This window comes from Cebidichthys violaceus, unplaced genomic scaffold (assembly GCF_023349555.1).
Source record: "Cebidichthys violaceus isolate CVI_PGR_0920_01 unplaced genomic scaffold, fCebVio1.0.p SCAF_10, whole genome shotgun sequence".
NCBI lineage: Eukaryota > Metazoa > Chordata > Actinopteri > Perciformes > Stichaeidae > Cebidichthys > Cebidichthys violaceus.
Window position 1 is genome coordinate 11502089 of NW_027176263.1, and position 18867 is coordinate 11520955.

At 43.3% G+C, this 18867-nt stretch overlaps 1 protein-coding gene across 5 annotated transcripts in view; it reads left to right on the top strand.

The window, feature by feature from the left end:
* The window catches only part of ablim1a (actin binding LIM protein 1a), a 38258-nt gene that overhangs the window by 1359 nt on the left and 18032 nt on the right, over positions 1 to 18867 (top strand). For 2 of the 5 annotated variants that reach the window (XM_068725517.1, XM_068725526.1), the window contains exons 1-2: positions 2265 to 2461; positions 18273 to 18410. In XM_068725517.1, coding sequence (XP_068581618.1) covers positions 2371 to 2461; positions 18273 to 18410 — 229 coding nt within the window. In that variant the 5' untranslated portion in view covers positions 2265 to 2370. Of the gene's footprint in view, positions 1 to 2264; positions 2462 to 4742; positions 4761 to 18272; positions 18411 to 18867 lie in introns of those variants that run through there. The other 3 variants (XM_068725534.1, XM_068725500.1, XM_068725508.1) reach the window with 3 other exon arrangements.

Sequence of the window (18867 nt, forward strand, 5' to 3'; positions counted from 1 at the left end):
ATGGAAGTGAAGTTATTAATTTATTATCACAGATAAATCAGGCACATTGATGCAAACCACATTCTCTGTAACAATATGTCCTATCAAATAGATATTTGTCATGAGCCAGGCTGAGTCAATGCCTTCTCAGTTGCACCGGCTATAGTACTGCCATCTCACATGTACTGGACATCTTGATTCACAATATTTAACCAGAGGACATAAAGTGTTTTTGTGTAGACAACAATTCATTTATATATTTTTTGTGGAAATATATTTTCTTCCTATATGCTTTGATACACGTTCCAATATGTTTCGTTCAGTCAGAATGTATTTTGAATGTTTTTGCCATCTTTCAAAAGAACATTTTGATAATTGATTCATCATTTAAGTAATTTCTTTGAGCAACATGCCAAATATTTTCCATTTTCAGCTTCCCAACAGTGAGCATTTGCTGCTTCCCTCTGTCAAATGTGATAGGAAATGTAATATCTTTGGTTGGTTGGCGAAAACAAACAATTTGAAGACATCCCATTGGGTTTTATCAATTCATGATTTTATAGAGGAAATTATAAAAAAAAGTAACAATTAGTTGTAGGCTTAATGTGGATTACTGTAAAGAATGGACATTATCCCTGGCCTGATCCATGTTAATGTTTAAAGTATCAGTGTATAGTTGCAGGCTGAGCCTTCACTGTTGTATTATTTTAGATATTGTAGCATCTATAAATCTATAGGCAAGATCTAAAACATGTTCCTTCCCACAGACAACAGGAAGTTAGAAAAAGGCCTCAAATGACTCCACTTTTCCCTCGTAGTAAGCATTTATGATGACCAGCCCCCCCCCCCCCTCAGTTGTCCATGCATTAGCCATTACTGTGCTCTCAGTCTTGCAGTCGCCAACTCGCCACCCCTCTTATCAGCACAGGGCCATCAGCGTTTACCTTGGTAGTGATGCTCTTCCATTAGTCACCCCACCTTATAATACACCCTTGAGGCCATACTGCTCTATCTGGACCTTTCAGTGTCGTATCATATTTCCTGTGCTGTTTTCTTTTGTCTAGAATCTCTTTACATGATTTCTTTTTGAATTTTTTTTTATATACAACTTTTTATCCTGGGGATGTTGACGGAGCAGATACTGTATATTATTTCAAGCAGTGCTTTTAGCTTCCTTCCAACCTGTAAGCTGCTGCAGCGAGTCTTTCATTCATGGTCATTGAGCAGTTAGAGCGGAGCAACTGGGAGTTAAGTGCTTTGTTCAAGGTCACCTGGGTAATAGCATTCATCAGATTCCTCCATCTTCTCCCTCTTGGTTGGTGAAGTCAACTTAAAACCTGCCACAGTTATGTCATTTAGCATAATCTCGTCTTTTATTCTTATGATTTGCTGTTCTCCGCTTTTTACGTTGACCATTCATACGTGGGTGAATTTATTGTTCCTCTTGGTCCATGGGAACAATTTATCTCTGCTCCGCTGCAGAATCTTAAAACAACATGTTGGACGGCAGAGGTCTCACATATGTGGACCAATGTTGTTCATCAAGGTTTCTGCTGCTCCTGGGCTGTTTCTAAAACACATTTTATTTTTATTTTATTTTATTTCATCAACGTTTTTGATGGCATTGTAGTAGAGTGTGTTGACAGCATGAATCAGAGTTCACCACAATGCAGCAAAACGTTCATATTTAGACCTGCGATCACAATTAATATACAGAAAAGCTATGCAAATTAGTACTTATTATTATTATTATTATTATTATTATTATTAAGTTGTAGCATGAATGCAAGGCATACAGAGTTGTGTCAACCTAAAGAGATTGGGGGTAACTGTACTTTGTGGGCCATGCATCCCCATTTTATCCCCATTTTCTTTTTATCCCCAGACTTTACTGTTTTCCAGTAGTCAGATCTGACAGTAATCAAATGCATGTGGATGTCAGCATAGCTTTAATTAAGTGACCAGCAGCAAAATAAAGTCCTCCCCGGTACATCTTCCGTTTTTCCCTGCTCTGACCTCCTTTTCTGCCCCGCCCTTTCCCTGAGCAAGGTTAGCACATCCGGCACACCGTACCTGTTACACTGCAGTGCTATCCGGATGATCAATGGTGGAGGAAAAAAGGAGGCATGGCTCCATTCTGCAGTAACTTAATGCCTCATCCTTATCCCACCACTGGAGAGGGCTGCTCATGCTCAGCACGACCCTCTGCATCAGCACTTTTCTCTGTCTCTCTGTGTGTGTGTGTGTGTGTGTGTGTATACTGTATGTGCGAATATGGGGGTTGGTGTGCGCGCGCATGCATGTGTCCTGGCAAAAGTCTGCATAATTGATGAGCAGGGGAAGGAGTGAAAGCGCTGCCGGACGGGACAGTGTGTGTGGGAGTGTGTAGAGATGGGGGAGAGGGATACAGCGTGGCAGGAGCCTGGCTACGATGGGCTCTGCAACTACGCCCAAAGAATCACCTCCTGCTTTGGACTGGATGGTAAGATGGGGGGTAAACAGATGAAGAGGAGGAGGAGAAGGGGGGGGGGGGGGGGGGGGGGTTTCTTCTTGTGTGGAGCAGAAACGGCAGAGGCTAGGAAAATGTTTGGAATGTCTTTTGTGCGCGATGCTGATTTTTTTCTGCATGCAGGGACAGCGGTCTTGCTTTCTGAGCATGTATGTGTTGCTCTGCGAGTGTGTGTCAAAGCTACCAGACAGGGGATGACAGTTGGAGGGCAGTGCCTCACTGCAGCAGAATAGCACGTCCGTAGCTACCCAGAGGTCCATGTGTCTGCGTGTGTGGGTGTAAGAGTGGACGTCCTCTTGCTAGTGCCTAACACTTTAATCTTAACCCTGGTTCTCTGAATGGGAGTTGAATTAGTTAATTACTGCATAGGTGTAAATAGAAGTCAATTTGGCCAGCCAAGCTCCAGCCATCCCGTTTCTGTGCACCCTCTCAGACGAAGAGGAAAGTCATCAAATTGGAAGTGCAGGCCGATCACGACATCTCTAGACCTAAAGGGTATTTTGTGCTTTGTCATTATCTGCTTTTCATCATGCCTACATACCTCAATGATTTATTTCATTTCCTGGGAGAAAGTAGATAGCTCTGATTAGCCTCATGTGTTTGATTAATATTAGATGTCTTGGAAGGTTTTTCTGTTTTTGTGCTTTTAGTTATTTAGTATGTATGGAGGAGACAGTCCGGTCCTAGAAGCACTGTTTTCACTTAAAACATATCAGAGCACTGGTGTGGAGTTATTTTGTTTTTGTGGAGTTTGCTTAGATTCTCCCTCTGCATCATCTTATCTTTTCACCTCCAACCAGAACATGTCTATGAATCAAAGTTTGCCTCATGCTAACCAAACTCACATTTCCAAGAAAGGTGGCTGCATCTTTGACTCACGAAGGAGTGCTTGTAAGACACTCAGTAGCTCGAAATGTTGGTTAAACGGATTTGGCTTGTCAAGAAAACACTCTGGAAGTCTTTGCAGAAACAAATTTCGTCCCAACATTAGATGGTTCGAGGATTAAAAACTCAGAACATGCTTTCTTACCAAGTTACATCTTCCAAAATCCGATACCCGATGATTTCAGCGGATAATGGTGAGCCACTGCTGGCATTTCCATTTCAGCGCTGATGTAGTACTAACACTATCTGTTATTGTGAAGGATCCTGCTGATGATTAACTGTGGGTTTGTGCATTGTTGGCTGGTGGATGACCTTGCTGGTGGATGACCTTGCTGGTGGATGACCTTGTAAAGGACTGGCAGACTACCAAGCCAATCTACCCTGAAAGCATCCATTATGTATCCATTTAGGTTGATGCGAAGCACATTAACACAAAAATCCTCTTTGTGAGCGTAATAGAATATAGAATGCTCTCTCAAGGAGGATCTTCCTGTCTAATGACTTTTTCTGACCTAAAATGTAGCACACAGGGGGAAAAAACGACACGTTTAGCTTTTTTAAAGGTCTGCCAGAACCTCAGCTCGTCATTGGACGGATGTGAATGAGCAGAGCAGTGATTGGGATGCACATGAGCCACATCAGGTACAGAGACTCCCACCACATGCAGGGCCGACCTGATGTAGAGCTACCTAACCCCACCCAGAAGATAATCATGGGCTCGACGTCAGCCCTAAGCTGCTTAAGGCACTAGGCTGGCTGGGCTGAAGACACTCATAGTGTAAGCTTCTTTCTCACTCTGCTCTACCTGCAGCAGAGTGCTTTGTCATACATGCCGCCTGCTGTTTGTCGTCCCCACCTCAAGGTGGACGTCAGCGCTCCGCTTCCTACATCCACTGCCGATCTGAAGTGACAGGTGGAGGGATCGTAACAGGACGAGTTTTCCACCGCTGGATATTCCCGTGATTTTATGATGAGCTGCTGTGAAGTCGCCCACCAATCTCTGGCTCCTTTCTTTCCCCTTTGTGCCTCTATGAACACTTCGTGTTCTTAATGTCAAAAGGCGACTGGATTTTAGAGTGGGTCTGAGCCCGACCCTGGCCGACATCTACCTTCACCCTACTCTGTGGGACAGCCGAAAGGGAGCAGGGCGCCATGCCCACTCTGCCCAATCTCAACAGCCTGGGCAAGCTGTGCAGCTCCAGCCGCAGCAACAGTGTCGACCGCGTCCGGGTGAAGCGCAAGAGCTCGGTCAAGCGCATGTCCATCATCGAGGACGGGCACGTGGCCGAGGTCCTGTACCTCATCCCTAAACAATACATGGAGCAGCTGCCTTACCTCGACCCAAATGATTATTTCCTGAGTGAGAGGCTGAACGAGGTCGCTACAGGTAGGACAGGAGCACAAATACATCTATTTGAAGAATGCGTTCACCCATCTAACATTACAGCCATCCTTCCCAGCTGTGGCTGACTGCAACACCAGTCAGCTTTAATGAGGATTGCTTAATCAATGATAAATAAAACAATTACCTTTTAAAATGCAAAACAAGTTTTCGCATGCATTTACAGGAAGTACTTTGTTCTACTTTTAGAAGATTTTAATTGAAGTTGCATTTCATTCTATTCTGTCCCTTTTCCTCTCCTCTGCTTTCCCCTTTTCAACAGTTGTTTGTTAAAACCACGAGGGGCTGTTGTTTTGGTCGTGTCTCGCTTGTTTGGCCACCCTGCTTTGCATTCCGTTTGCGAGTAGGTGTCTGAAAGTGAATTGATTAGTCGCTGCTCAGAGATTACTTCATTTTAATTGGATGACAGTGAGTGATTACACCTCTTGAGGCTTTTCACAGCTGACCCATGCATATGTGTGAGTGCCCCTGTCCACGAGTTATGCAAGCACAACTCCCCGACGCCAAAACAGTGTTGCTTCAAATGTTGAAAAAAATCAGGAAATTAATCACCGCCCTCTCCATAGTTATATAATATAATGCAAACCCATATGCAAGGGCTGACCTGCTGCTTTTTGCCAAGCAACAGTACATGGGGAAGCAACATGGTGGCTTATATCAGGATTACAACATGGGCATGAGGACAAATCGAGATTTTCAGACCTTATGTATTCTCTGTCTGCATGCCAGGCACAGTAGTAAAATCATCATTGCTTGGAACTCGTTTGTAAATACAACAGACGGCAGCAACTCCTTCGGTTTTGGAGAGGAAGTTTGATTTTGACTAATGGATCAGGTTCAAGGGAGCTTTGTGTCTGCAAGCTGACCCTAGATCAAAAGGTCACAGAGGTCAAGGCTTATGTTAGCCATTTCATTCTGTCAGTGACAGCTAAAATCAATCAAAACGACAGTGACAGTCAATAGCTATTTATATTCTCTGGAGGCCAAGACCGGGTAATTTCACTGATGCTTTAAATGTTTTTGGACAGGAAAAAGGCTTCCTTGACTTTCCTGAGACCTGATAAAGACGGCAAAAATAAAAAATAATCCTCATTTTGTTTAATCTTTACTTAAACGTTTCTAGTGTTGAAGTGTCAACCCAACAAAGCTGAAGTGTTGTGTTCACTGTTTCCACACCGTAACCAATGCTGCATTATTCCACCGGTTAAGTGCTTTTGAATATGAGTGGCACTTGTTCGACTCCTCAAGTAGATTGTAGATTAAAAAGGGTTTTTTTTGGTTTGTAAATTGTTGAAATACCCGCCGAAAAAGAAAGAATGTGGAATGAATGTTGTAGTGAAAGCATATTTCTGTGTATTCAGAGTCACTGCAACACAGGAATATTAATGTAGCATGGGTGGAATAGACTTTGAAGAAGGTTGCACAGGATTGCTGCTCAAAAGGTTCTCGCTTTTTTTTTTTTTTAAACCCGTTTTAAAATAGAAACAAGCTGGTGAAGTCTTTTTCATTATCCAGAGATAGAAAGGCACGACTGTCTACGCTCCAAAAGAGTTGAGGGGTTCATCCTGCTCATTTTCTAGCTGTCACGCTACGTGTCTGGTGGATTTGTAAAAATTGGCAAATCATCACCTAGTGCGTAGAGCGTGTAGCTGAGAGTGTTTACACATGTGTGTTCGGTATACATTTGTGTGTGCGTGTGTGTAGTTCCACTAATCCTCATTTTAATCCCAGGGATAACTCTGCAGTATATCCACCACACAAACCACTGTTGTTTACTGTAAATGTGACCTCAGTCTGGCTTCACCACTTACAGGCAATAATCTATAACTTTAAATCAAATGGCCTTTATTTCGGTCTATGAAATGCTAAATGCTAACAGTGCTTAGTCTGCACTGATATGAGTCCTGTGCAGGGTTATTAATGGACATGGAGACATGGATCATCCATAGGTGAGCCAAATAGAAACCTTTCATCCATTGATAATAGGCTTTGCTACTTGGGAATTACTCTTGGCAAGCCTTATGTAGCATGAATGTCCAGCAGCTCCTACAGAGATTATTAAAAGAGGCACCATGATAATAGGTTCATTACTGTATTATGAGAGGACACAATAACTGGACTCTCTTTGCGTTGCATACAGCAGTTAATTGCCACACTGTAAACCTCTAATCTCCTCAAAGGAGATGCTTTTTTGACTATAGCCAACATTTTGAGAACAGTGCTTTTTGAAAAGCCACTCAAATTCATTACATATTTCTCTCCCTTCATAATAAAAAAAAAAAAAGGGTGGAGTGCTGGAAAAATATCTGCAAACTATTTTTACCGTTTGCCTCACTGGCGTGTCTGTCTCCACTTCCCAGTGAGAAGAAAACGCCCCTGAGGAAACTGATGAACGGTGTTGGGTATCCAGCAGGTGGCACAGTTGACACTGCAGTGGATGAATGCATTTTGAATGCATAATGGGCTGCCTGCATCAGCAATTACAGAGGTGGTGCTGATGCAAAAACTATTCCTCCCCCTCAGCCATAGGAGAGGGTACAGCGAGGCTCCAGCACGAGACAGAAGGATCAGTGACCGCGTGGTCCCTAATTGCTGCTGGTGTGACACGGCTGAGTTACCTCTGAAATCAGATTTGCTCTAGCTTCCGCGCTGAAGTGTCTGCAGACATTGGATTGGTCCCCTGCTATGTGGCTGCTTGGTTGCAGTGGATGTTATTTGCTCCCCAGGAGGCCAATAAGAAACTTTATTAATGTGGTATACTGTGGAACTTGAGTGAAATCGTTTTTATAAATGTTTCTATACATTTATATTTGTGGGAACGATGAAATGGATGAGGTTTAGCATATAAGCCGTTATATTGAAGAATAGGTTGTCTATTACTTTATAGTACAAAAACAGCGCCAGAGTCCAATCACCATCACAAACAAAGCAACAATCATACGGATCATATCATATCATATAATCGTACAAAGAGTGCGTCATTTATGAGCTAACTTTCTAACGTTGTGCCCACATGGTCATTTCAGTGGTAGATGACATAGGAGCTGGTGTCTTCACCAGGCTCAGCCAGGAACTTGCTCTCCCGTGCTCTTTGTAATTGGATTTCAGAGGATCTACTAAAGATATCAGTACAAAGATCATGCTATAGGTTATGGTAGGTCTGATCTTCCACCTCAAACGACTCCTCCCTTGCCCTCTCGCTCAACGCAAACCCGGCTTTACTGATGATAAGGTCGAAAGTGTTGATTGGCTGTAATTAGATAACCTCTAATTTCTATCTTTCTTAATGCTGTACAGTGTGGGTAAGATTCTCAACAAGCGCTTATCATTTAGGCACCGTTTTTTTAAACTGTGAATAATGTGTTTAATACATCTTGTTAATTATTCATTTTGGTGCTAGAACCACCTCCGGTTACTCTCACGAAGACGCATTATTTTTGATAACTTTATGGCTTTTAAGTTTTTTTTCACGTGTCAAATACGCTAATTTGTGTGTGAACCAATCTTTCAGCGCAGCAGACTAAGTACTGCACTGGAAACAATCATTTCCCCGTTAGAAAGTCTTTGTCGAGGTGTGTGTTATAAGATACAGTGATGTGGGGAAAGGTTATTCCCAGCTACATTCAGTTTATTGTACTTTTAGTCATAGAAAAGAGTTTATCTACATTTTCATAAAATTCACATCATACCGCACAGTTTACAATGGGAGTTGAGACTGAAGAGAAAGAAAAGAAATGATGTAACAGATGTTCTATTTATATGTATATGTATATCTCTATATCTCTATATCTCTATATAGAGATATATGTCAGGATTGTATTTGCTTGAGTCTGTTTTGGGGATTTGGGGTTTCTGTTTTTGGTCACACAGAAGCAGCAGCAGCAGCAGCCACCTGGTTGCTGCAATGAGGAGGCGGCCGACACAACAGAGGGGCTGGGAGAGGGAGCAGAAGAGGAAGAGGGAGGAGGGGGAGTGAGCAGAGGACGAGGAGGAGGAGGAGGAGAGGGATGGGAGGAAAACAGGCAGTCAGGAGGCAAACCCCACGCTATAGCGGCGTTTTCGGGAGGACAGCTTAGCAGCGCCTAAATCTCTCTCTCTCTCTCTCTCTCTCACTCTCTCTCTCTTTGGTGTCTCAGCTCGTTTTTTTTTTTGCTCTTCAGTCTTGACTAAAGAAGGAACTAGCAGCTCATGTGTTACTGGGGATCGATACCCGGAGCCTTTTCTGGTGCAGATTTACCTCAATTCCAATGGTCATGGTCAAAGAAAAAGGTATTTCAGCAGTTATGGTCAGAGAGTGTGTGTCAAGAGTGTGTCTTTATGTGATTTGTTTTGCTTGTTGTGCTGTTGACTGTCTGCAGTGTGTGTATAGTGTGTGCAGCATGTCCAGTTGGATTTGCACTGCCGTGTCAGGCTGTTTAAATTAGATTTAGTTTGAATCAATTCTTAATCTCTGATTTGAGTATTTTTAGATGTGTGGATACAGTCACAGTAATATGGACCTGTTTCTTCTTTATGTGGGTGTGTGTTGCTTGCAAGAAGCCCGACTAATGATATATCAACATATTCTCTCTAGTTTAAAGACTTGAACATGCTACGCCCTTCTCAATACTCCCTAGCAGCTGATGCTTGGGTTGGAGTCTACTTAATTTGGCAGCGTCAGTCTTTATGTAAATGTAGTTGGAACAAAGCATCTGGCTCGTTGTATAGGAGCCTGACACCAAAACGTTCCGGGTGATAATGTGCAGGTTGAAAACGGTCTTCTTACGCAGGCTAGATCTATAGAGTTAACATGTAGAGAGAAGAAGTGAAGCACTCGTGTGGAGGGATCCACACTGCGCAGAGCCGTGGACCTGCTCTGTCTGCAGCCGTTGCCATGGCGACCATCTAAAAGGTACACTCCATTGTTGTCAGCTGAGGCCTCATTCACAGTGTCCTGTTAAATAGAAGAAAGATGATTGTTTCCACCTTTAACTGAGGTCGCCCAGCTGTGTGGGATGAATTAGGTGAAGTCAGGGGGCATGTTCCAGAGATATTAACATCCCGGCAATTTGCCGGAGCATGTGGTAGTGAGGTTGACCATTGTTTGTCAGTATGACTCACAGCAAACAGCTACATAGGCACAATTTTCTATAATATAAATGTCTGGTTTGAATTCAAAAGAGCGGTAATGGCAACAATTTTCTTCCTCTCCTTGTGACTTTAAACACTTATCCACAAATATTTTATTTATGTAACTGGCATATAGTGAATACATAAATATTACTAAAAGCAAACTGTTATATCAATATTTTCCACATTAAATTCAGCCGGACTGAATTACAGTAATAAGTCATTATGCGCCACCATTCTGCTCTCTTAATCGTGTCTCAATTTAACCAGCTTGATGTATTACTCCTGTGTTTCAGTGGATGCTTCATGAGCTGTTCCTCCAGCTTCTGTAGACAAACAGTGTTCTATGTGTTGGCATGTGATGTTTTTATGTTTTGTCTGAAAATATTTGACCAAAAAACCCCATTACAGATTGCGTTGTGACTGCTATGAGTGTGTAGGTTTGTTTATGTATGTGACGGTGGCTGGAGGCGGCGTCCGGCTCTGCGGCTTGTTCTCTTGATGTGGATTTGACTGGCCACAGAGAAAAAGGCCTTTGCCATCATGTCGTTCCCGTGCTGGCAGAACACCCGTAACCTCTGGCTCCCACATGTTCATATCCCACAATCCCTCTGAAAGTTTTCCGTGAAGTTAACCCGCTGCCTCGCCTGCCGACTCTTGGGATCTGTTCGTGGCAGGAGGCTCGTCTGGGTTAACCGTCCACATTCAGAGGCCTCTAGTTTTTCATTCCTCTAAACAGAAAGCTATGGCAACTTCTTGTATTCTCCAGGGAGCTCATCATGCAACCTGTCTGAGGCCAGGTGGGCTCTGTAACAGCAGGACGCACAGCTGACCAAATACTGGATTATACTGTATGCTCAGAATGATGAATCACAATAAAAGGATTGCAGCGTTAGCGTTTAGTCTGCCTGCAGGTGGTTGTCCTATTTTCAAAGCCAAGAATACCTTTGAAATAGTTTGCTTTTTATTGGGGCCGTGTGTACCCAAGGCAGTCTGATCTCGATCCACACGTGCTTCTGACATTTGTGCACATTTGTACAACGACTTGATTAATTTAGACTCTTTCTCTCTGCTATGCTCAGCGTAAGAGGCCCCAGCTGACCGCGCTCTGTGAAATTAGACAACCGTCATCACATGTACGTCAGCAACTCCCAGATGTCCCTGCATCCTCAATCCGAACGTTTTCCTTTGACATAAAAGTCTGATACCATGTGCCTGTGTAGCTGCTTCTCGTGATTTCGCAGAGTGCTGCAGACAACTGCAGTGGTGCCTCATCTTTGAAGCTTGCCAGTGTCTGCCCCCTGAAAGAGGAGCTAAGCCCTGTCATAGACCCACTCTGTTTGTACAGCTGGCGCACAGGTCTAGAATATACAGGCAAGATAAGTGGTTGGCCGGGGCGAGACGGTCACCGACCTAGAATATACAAACTATAACAACAAGAGCGATGTGAAAGTCCCATGAAAGAAACACAGACTGTAGCCGTACTTTGTGCAAGTCAACAAACATCCTCCCTGTCTGGCATCAATCGGTCAGATTATCACAGGAAATAAGGCACAGGAGTGTTGGGTCGTAATGGGCCGCCATTCAGACGCAAAGAGCCAAGGCATTCATCAGCTCCACTTCTACAAAACACAATGGCTCTTGCAGTTCATGAAGCCGCCATTGTCTCCTCTCAGATAAGTGGACTGAAAGTCCCTCTCTCTGTTTATCAGCGTGGTATTATTATTGCGTACCTGCCCAACAACAAACGCTCCGCACTGTGCCGTTCAACCATTCAGAACAGATCATTAATCCACACCCAGGTCTCCGGGGATTAGTTATTCAAGGTTGGGGGGCCTGGTGGAGGACGATAGGGTTCCCCCCGCAATTTGTGCCCGTGTTTGAAGTGCTTTGTCTGGGACGCTGGAGGTGGGGCAGAGGGGCGGGGAGGCAGTGAATACAGACATACATATTCATGGCAGGGAGGGTTAAGAGCTCCTTGTTATGTCTGGATGATGAAGAGCTCCGAACACCCTCCCCCATCTGATCACACTTTGGGATTTCATGGCGGGCATATTTTGTGCCCTTTGATATTTGTTATGGGTCAGACCCCCTTGGAATATTCCATCCCAAACTGGTTGGATTGGATGTAAACTGGAGTAAAAAGTGTGTTAGTGTGTGTGTGTGTGTTTTGTTGTCTATGAAGCAGACACATCTTGGGCCAAAAGTATGGAGATGGATGCCAAGAGTGGAGCCACTCTCTTCATCTGTCCCTCTCTCACACACACTACTTTGGGGCTGTCTGTACTACTCTTCTGTCTGTGAGTCTTACAGTAACAAAGGCGGTGAGCGACTGAATATTTTATGAGACCTTTTCGTCTCTCATCTATTGTTTAATTGAATTCCCCTTTTCGCAGCGCAATCGCAAGCCGCTACTATAAGGCTTTGCGTTGCTCAGGGTTCACACGAAGGCAACAAAGTGCGAAGCTTTCGCAGCAATTTACGCACTCTGTCAATAACCCTGCTTTTTGTTATTTACCAGCGAGGCTGGGGCACGTGTTACAGGGAAATCTGTCCTCGGGGGATTCAAGATGGCCTTCTTCACTTCCCTCCAGAGAATCATCTGGAGCCTTTATTATTGCCAACGCAGCTCGGCTGTGCTTAAATGGGTGGGGGGTGGGTGGGATGTAGGGGTGGAGAGAGCAGTCCCCTTTCCTCCACGCCTGGCTTTGGGATGCTCTGCTGGTTATTGTTCCCTCAGCTCCATGGTTGTGTGTGTGTGTGTGTTTCAGTGTGTGTTCATTGTGTGTTCAGGCTCATATCAGTCACTGTATCCCCTGGTGATGAGGCAGGACAGATCACCCTGTCAGCACAGCCAACACATCCAGCCCAGAATGAGGAATGTGAGCAGCGGTCGGAAAAATTGTACTACTGTATATTTTACAGCAAGTTGCTCTGTGCTGAGGTTGCTTCATGTACCGCGTGCTTACTTATTTATAGCATTATATAATTTCCTGCTATCACAAGAACCCCTAAAGACTCACTAATGGATTTATTTCAAATCCACTTCATTGCAGTAAAATTGTCATGCTTTTGTAAACATAGAGGCATGAGTGTGGAGGCCTGTTAAACCTTTGAAAGAGACCTCACTAATGGATCTATGTCCAAACAAGTCCTATAAATGGTTCAATCTGAACAAATTTAACATCGCTTTTGATGTTGGCTTCCGTATTTTTTATGAAATACCATGTAGAGTACCCATCTCGGCTTGACTGTGCCACAGTCTCTCTCCCTCTGTGCAGCCACTGCTGAGGCAAACACTCTACGGTGGAAGAGGCGGGGTTAAGCTGGAAAAACACACAGCGCTCATAGATTCCCATCCAAAGCTCTTTTTTTTTTTTACATCCTCTGTGCATGGGATTCAAACATCTGTCTTGGATTTTTGTCAACCTGTTATGACGTTAGCAGTGTTGACTTTTCCATGCTGGGCTGTTCCTGCTGACAACACAACACTCTATGAAATGGTAAAAATAGTAAGTGGACAATACAAACAAGCTCAAAGAGAGATTGTTGGCATCACAGTAATGTAAAATATATACTTAAAAGCTGCTCTTATCAATATTTTTGAACACTGGAATAAAATACTATTTGTATTGTGAAAGGTTTAGCGTGTAGTGACAAACCCACAGAGAATTGTCACCACCGCTCTCTGCAGTTCCCTTTAGATTTATAAAGCTTTTTTGGTGTCTTTTAACACATGCTTCGGTTTCACGGTCTGAAACTGCTTTAATTTACTGTCACTGATCTTAGCAGCATTGTGTTCAGACATAGCAGGCTGCTGTTTCAAGGAAAAAAAGCTCTAAAAACCCTCTTTATGCTACCATATCAGCCCCAAGCGGCAGACAGACAAAGTTAGCAACGAGCTGGTGAACATAGTGAAGCTGGATATTCCCCTCAGGAGTCGGTGGAGACCAAAGCAGAGTTGAAAGGAGAGTGAATATGGGACTTATTAGCCAGGTTGCAAGAAACACAAGTCCAAATCCACAGTTTACAGTTACTGATTCAGGACCTGCTAGCCTGGCACAGGGCCTTGAGCTGGGGGGAAGGCAGAGTCTCTCAAAGGAATAACTAGTCTGTTTAGAGTTGGAGGTGTTTGAACCTCACAGTTTAGGTCAGGACTTGTGCAGGCTCCAAGGCTAAGCTAGCTGCTGGATCTCTCCACACCTCTGCATTATGATTGCTTCTGAGCAAATAGTAGTGTACTATAATTGCTTTTTGAATGATTAATATGTATCCCCAATAGACGGGACAAGAAACACAAACATTAAGACATCCAGGCAGGTTGTAAACGAACCTTCAGGTTAGCCAAACTTATTTGAAAGAGACAACAAAGGGAAATAGCAAAGCTACAACCCTGTTCATTGTAAACACTCATCACAATTCACAGACCGATTTACTGGTTCAGCTTAGACCTTCCCTACTTACTGTAGCCATGGCTACACACAGTTTGAGGGATTATTATCAACATTTTGGATGTGCTCACTTTTGGATTTACATCCAAATCCAGTCTGATCATCTGACCGCTGACACCCTCTGCCCTGTCGGACTTTGTTGTAGTTATGTGTGTGTTTCCAGATCTTAGCAATTACTTTAACTGAGTACAGGGTTATCATAACTGATGCATAAGATTAAATTAAATGGAACCAAGTTGTCAATAAAATGTAATTTTGCTTTAAGATGTTCGCGGATGAAAAGTGTGCATGAAATGACTGGTTAGATTGGGTATTTTTGCAGTTACCCAGATGGCCTTTGTTTTTCTATGAAGGTGCAATGTCACACACAGAGCTGCTGAGACTCCATTCACTGTCACAGTAGTCTGGTTCACCTAGAGATGACTCATTGTCCTGCTGAATGTAATCACATCAGAGACACCAGGGGGAGAGATCCTCCAGCCTCTTGTACCTATATTCCTTCCAGCCTCTCTCTCTCGTTATCTCATCTTCTTCCTTCACTCTTTTTCCACAACTTCTCTCACTTCCTTTCCAACCCAAATTATGAATAGACTGATGCTATGTGAATTGTATCCGTAACAATTTGTCACAGGCCATGTTAGACTGCCCCTAGGTGATGAATCACAGAATGTTGTAGTGTCTAAATTTGAAAAATAATGTCCTGAAGGCTGGGCTCTCTTGTTGATTTGATTTTACTGCAATTAAACCACCTCTCAATATCAGACCGCCGCTGCAACTGTAGAAGTGGGATGCAGGGTAGGCCAAGTTATCAATAATCCAGAGTAATGTCTCTCTTTGGTCGACCATCGATTGGTCATGATGCTATTTCTGTGCTTTTGGCGGTGTCTTATTTTAGCCTTGCAGACTAATGATTCATTGCAGAGCAGAAAGAGCAAAGATCCTTTCATGTGTATTCTAAGCGTGTGGGTGTGTGCATGTTTTTGTGTGTGCGTGTGTCTTTATTTGAAAAAGATAGCGATAGAAGAAATGAGAGTATGAGAGAGAGAGAGAGAGAGAGAGAGAGAGAGAGAGGGGCTGCCTTGCTAGTTAATGTTCCTGAATGTGAAATAATCTGCTGGTTTCAGAACAGCTGATAAGCTGTGTGCAGTGCGGCACTGCAGCAGTATTTACATCCCGTACAGTAGTGCTGGATTAGTGTCTGTCTGTGTCAGGGACGCCCAAACTCTCAACTGAGGAGGGCCACAGGCTGACGTGTCATGGATCTAAAGATAATATTGGATGCTGCTTGAAGAAGATGATAATAGCTTCTCTGTCTTATATAATTATGATGGCTGTCACATTACCTCCCATTAAGAAAGTGATGTCTAAATCTTTACTCAGATTAAGATCTATGCATGCTGTGTAACCAGAGTCATTTTAACAAGTTGCCATTAAAAGAGGGATTTTGCAATACCATTTGTAGTCATGTTGGCAGCACTAGTGTGGCTTTAGGAATAACAATGTCGGTATTTTGGTCTACTACTTTGGTTTGGACTGGAATATCTCAACAACCATTCTATTGATTGCTATGGAATTTGGTACACACATTTATGTTCCCCAGAGAATGAATCCCACTGGCTTTAGTGATCCTCTGACTTTTCCTCAAGCGCCACCAGTAGGTGAACATTTTTCATGTATCCAAGTGAAATATCTCAACAAATATCTCAACATCTACTTGATGGATTGGCACAAAACTAAAGTCAAAAAAGACATGATGGATCCTAATAACTTTAGTGATCCCTTTTTTTTCTCCCTTAAGGCCATGAGGTTGACATTTGTGGCTTTGTTTGAACTGTCACAACAACTGTTGGATGGAATTTGGTCCAGATACTCCCTTCATCCCCTCGTGTAATCTTTAGGATCAAAATTTTAACTTGATTATTTTTTATGACCAATCTAATGATATTCCTATCAGACTCTCAGTGTTTTGTATGTAATGTTAATTTTCTAAAATAAGCATGATAACACACTAAACTAAACATACAACTAATAGTAAACAATATGTCTGCTAACATCTTGTTGTAAATCCTACCAGATTTCCACAATACCTACACTCTGGAAAACTGCTACCGTAATCCCTGTACCCAAAAAAACACAGAGCTCAACCACTACTGCCCCGTTGACCTCCTATCCATAACAGGGATGTTCCTGGAGAAGCTGCTGCTGAACATCACTCCACAACTGGATCCCCTCCAGTTTGCCTAAGAGGGGCACAGAGGAAGCTGTGGCCTGCCTGCTGCACTTCTTCCCCCAGTACCTGGACTCCACACGCACCTTTGTTAGGATCCTCCTTGTGGACTTTATTACAAGCCAAAGCGGTTTCAAATACCTCGGACTGATGCTTGACAATAGACTCAGCATCACCCACCTCACTAATGACATCCGAAAAAAGGAGACACCAAAGACTATCAGTCATACGTAAGCTTAAAGGACCCTATGCCCCCCCCCCCCCCCCCCCTCCTCCCATCTCCTCCTGTTGTTGAGCCATGTTCAGCCAATTCTACTGTCCTGTTCCAGCTGCTTCCTTAACATGCAATCCATTTCTAACCGGGCCCAACTCACACACATAACCAACACCGCTGCCAGGATAATTGGTGTCCTCACACCCGACCTCGCAGAGCTAAACAATAAGGCCATTGCACGCATTGCAACCTAAACAGAACAGGACATCACACAATCACTCAATCCCCACTTCACCCTTCTGCCCTCCGGGCGCAGCTACAGAGCACTGAGGTGCAGAAGGGCTCGCTTTGGGAAAAACCATATCCCTGCACCCATAGTCGCCTTAAACAACAGGCCTCGCTGAATAGACCTGAGTGTGTACTGTTGCCGTCATTCTATGTTGTTACTGTTGTGCTGTTGTACGTATTATGGTCTGACGTGTACAGTGCTGTGGAGAGAAATTTCCCCTTGAGGACAATAAAGTCTAAGGTAGCATGTTAACATTGTCGTGAGCAAGTTAGCATGCTGACGTTAGCCCAATCACAGCTGTGCCTAAGTAAAGCCTTGCAAAGCTGCTGGCGTGGCTGTGACTTAGTCTTGTGCAAAGTTGATTTTCTACATCACATTCTTACCTTATTCTTGTTGTCCTTGTATTTGCACACAGGCAGTGTAGTTGGAAATATAAAGGCCTTCACAGGAAGGAATTTAACAACCGCTATTTGTTTCAGTCAATCATTTGCAAATTCCACAGAGTGACATATTCATATCACAGCAAACATTTAGTGTGCTCTGTTTTATCGTTATCTGAGCTGAGTGCCATGCTCCGCTTACTGTCAAACACTTGACATCCACAAGGAAGAACGGAGCCCTTAACCAGCCCAAACAGCATGGGACAGGAGATAATAAAAAGCTGTGTCTGACACTGAAACTTCTAAACATGGCAATAAGAAGCCATATATATATAAATATATACATATATGGTGCATTATATTATTCATTGGGGAAATAATCAAGGCATAGACAGCAAATGGCCCATATTTTCCTTTGAGGATGACATTACAGTAAACTCAATAGCGAAACTGATTTTATCAATACCCTTTTAGTGTTCAATTTACCAAGCCCTGCTCCCCTCAGCATTTTGCTTCTACATCCTCCACTGATCAAGACAGACTATATTTAGGTTGTTGCTCTCTAGAGAACCTATTTGGGCCGTGAACCCCAAGTTGTGCTGTCCTGCTCAATGTTGTTCTTTTTTTTTACCCTGACAGGCTCTCAGCAGTTGGTCTTTATCTCTGGAGTCTGTGTGATGTTGCAGATTCAGATTCACAGCGTGTCCTCGGATAAAGACAACTTAAAAAAAACACAACCTAAAATGTTACAAAAACTGCATGGAGCGACCACGATGACTTGTCTACATTACAGCCTAATAGTAATGTTAATGTCTCCTCTCTTGCAGTGGCTCATGCGCAGGAGACACACCACCACTCCACAGAGAAGCCCCTGATTCAGTGCTACAAGTGTGGCGAGCCATGTAAGGGCGAGGTGCTGCGGGTGCAGAACAAGCACTTCCACCTCAAGTGCTTCACCTGTAAAGGTACTGTCATTTTATGTAATTAAATACAGTTGAATGGGTTTCACTCGTATTTGCTGCATGTGATTTGGCTCAGCTTTACACCATGTAATATTATGATCCAAAAGGCCGGTCTTCGGTAAATACGTTATGCGCTTACAATTTAAAAATGAGTCCACAGACAGCTTATTTTTTTTCCGAGTTGGAGAAGATAAATGTGGGAGTTGTGTGAACATTGACAGCTAAGGTGTAAAGTTTTTAAATTCATTACTAATTTCATACTGTCACAATAGTAGGACATTTCCTTCCTTTCATTCAGTATAGCAGCCTAATGCTGACTGTTTTCCCCTATGATGTAGAATGACTGTTCACAGGTCTAGAGGAGTCAGAAGTGTGGTGACCCTTTAGGTAAAATGGCAAAAGTACAGCTGAAAAAAATATTATTTTTCCACGACTGTCCCAAAAAGCATCCCAATCACAG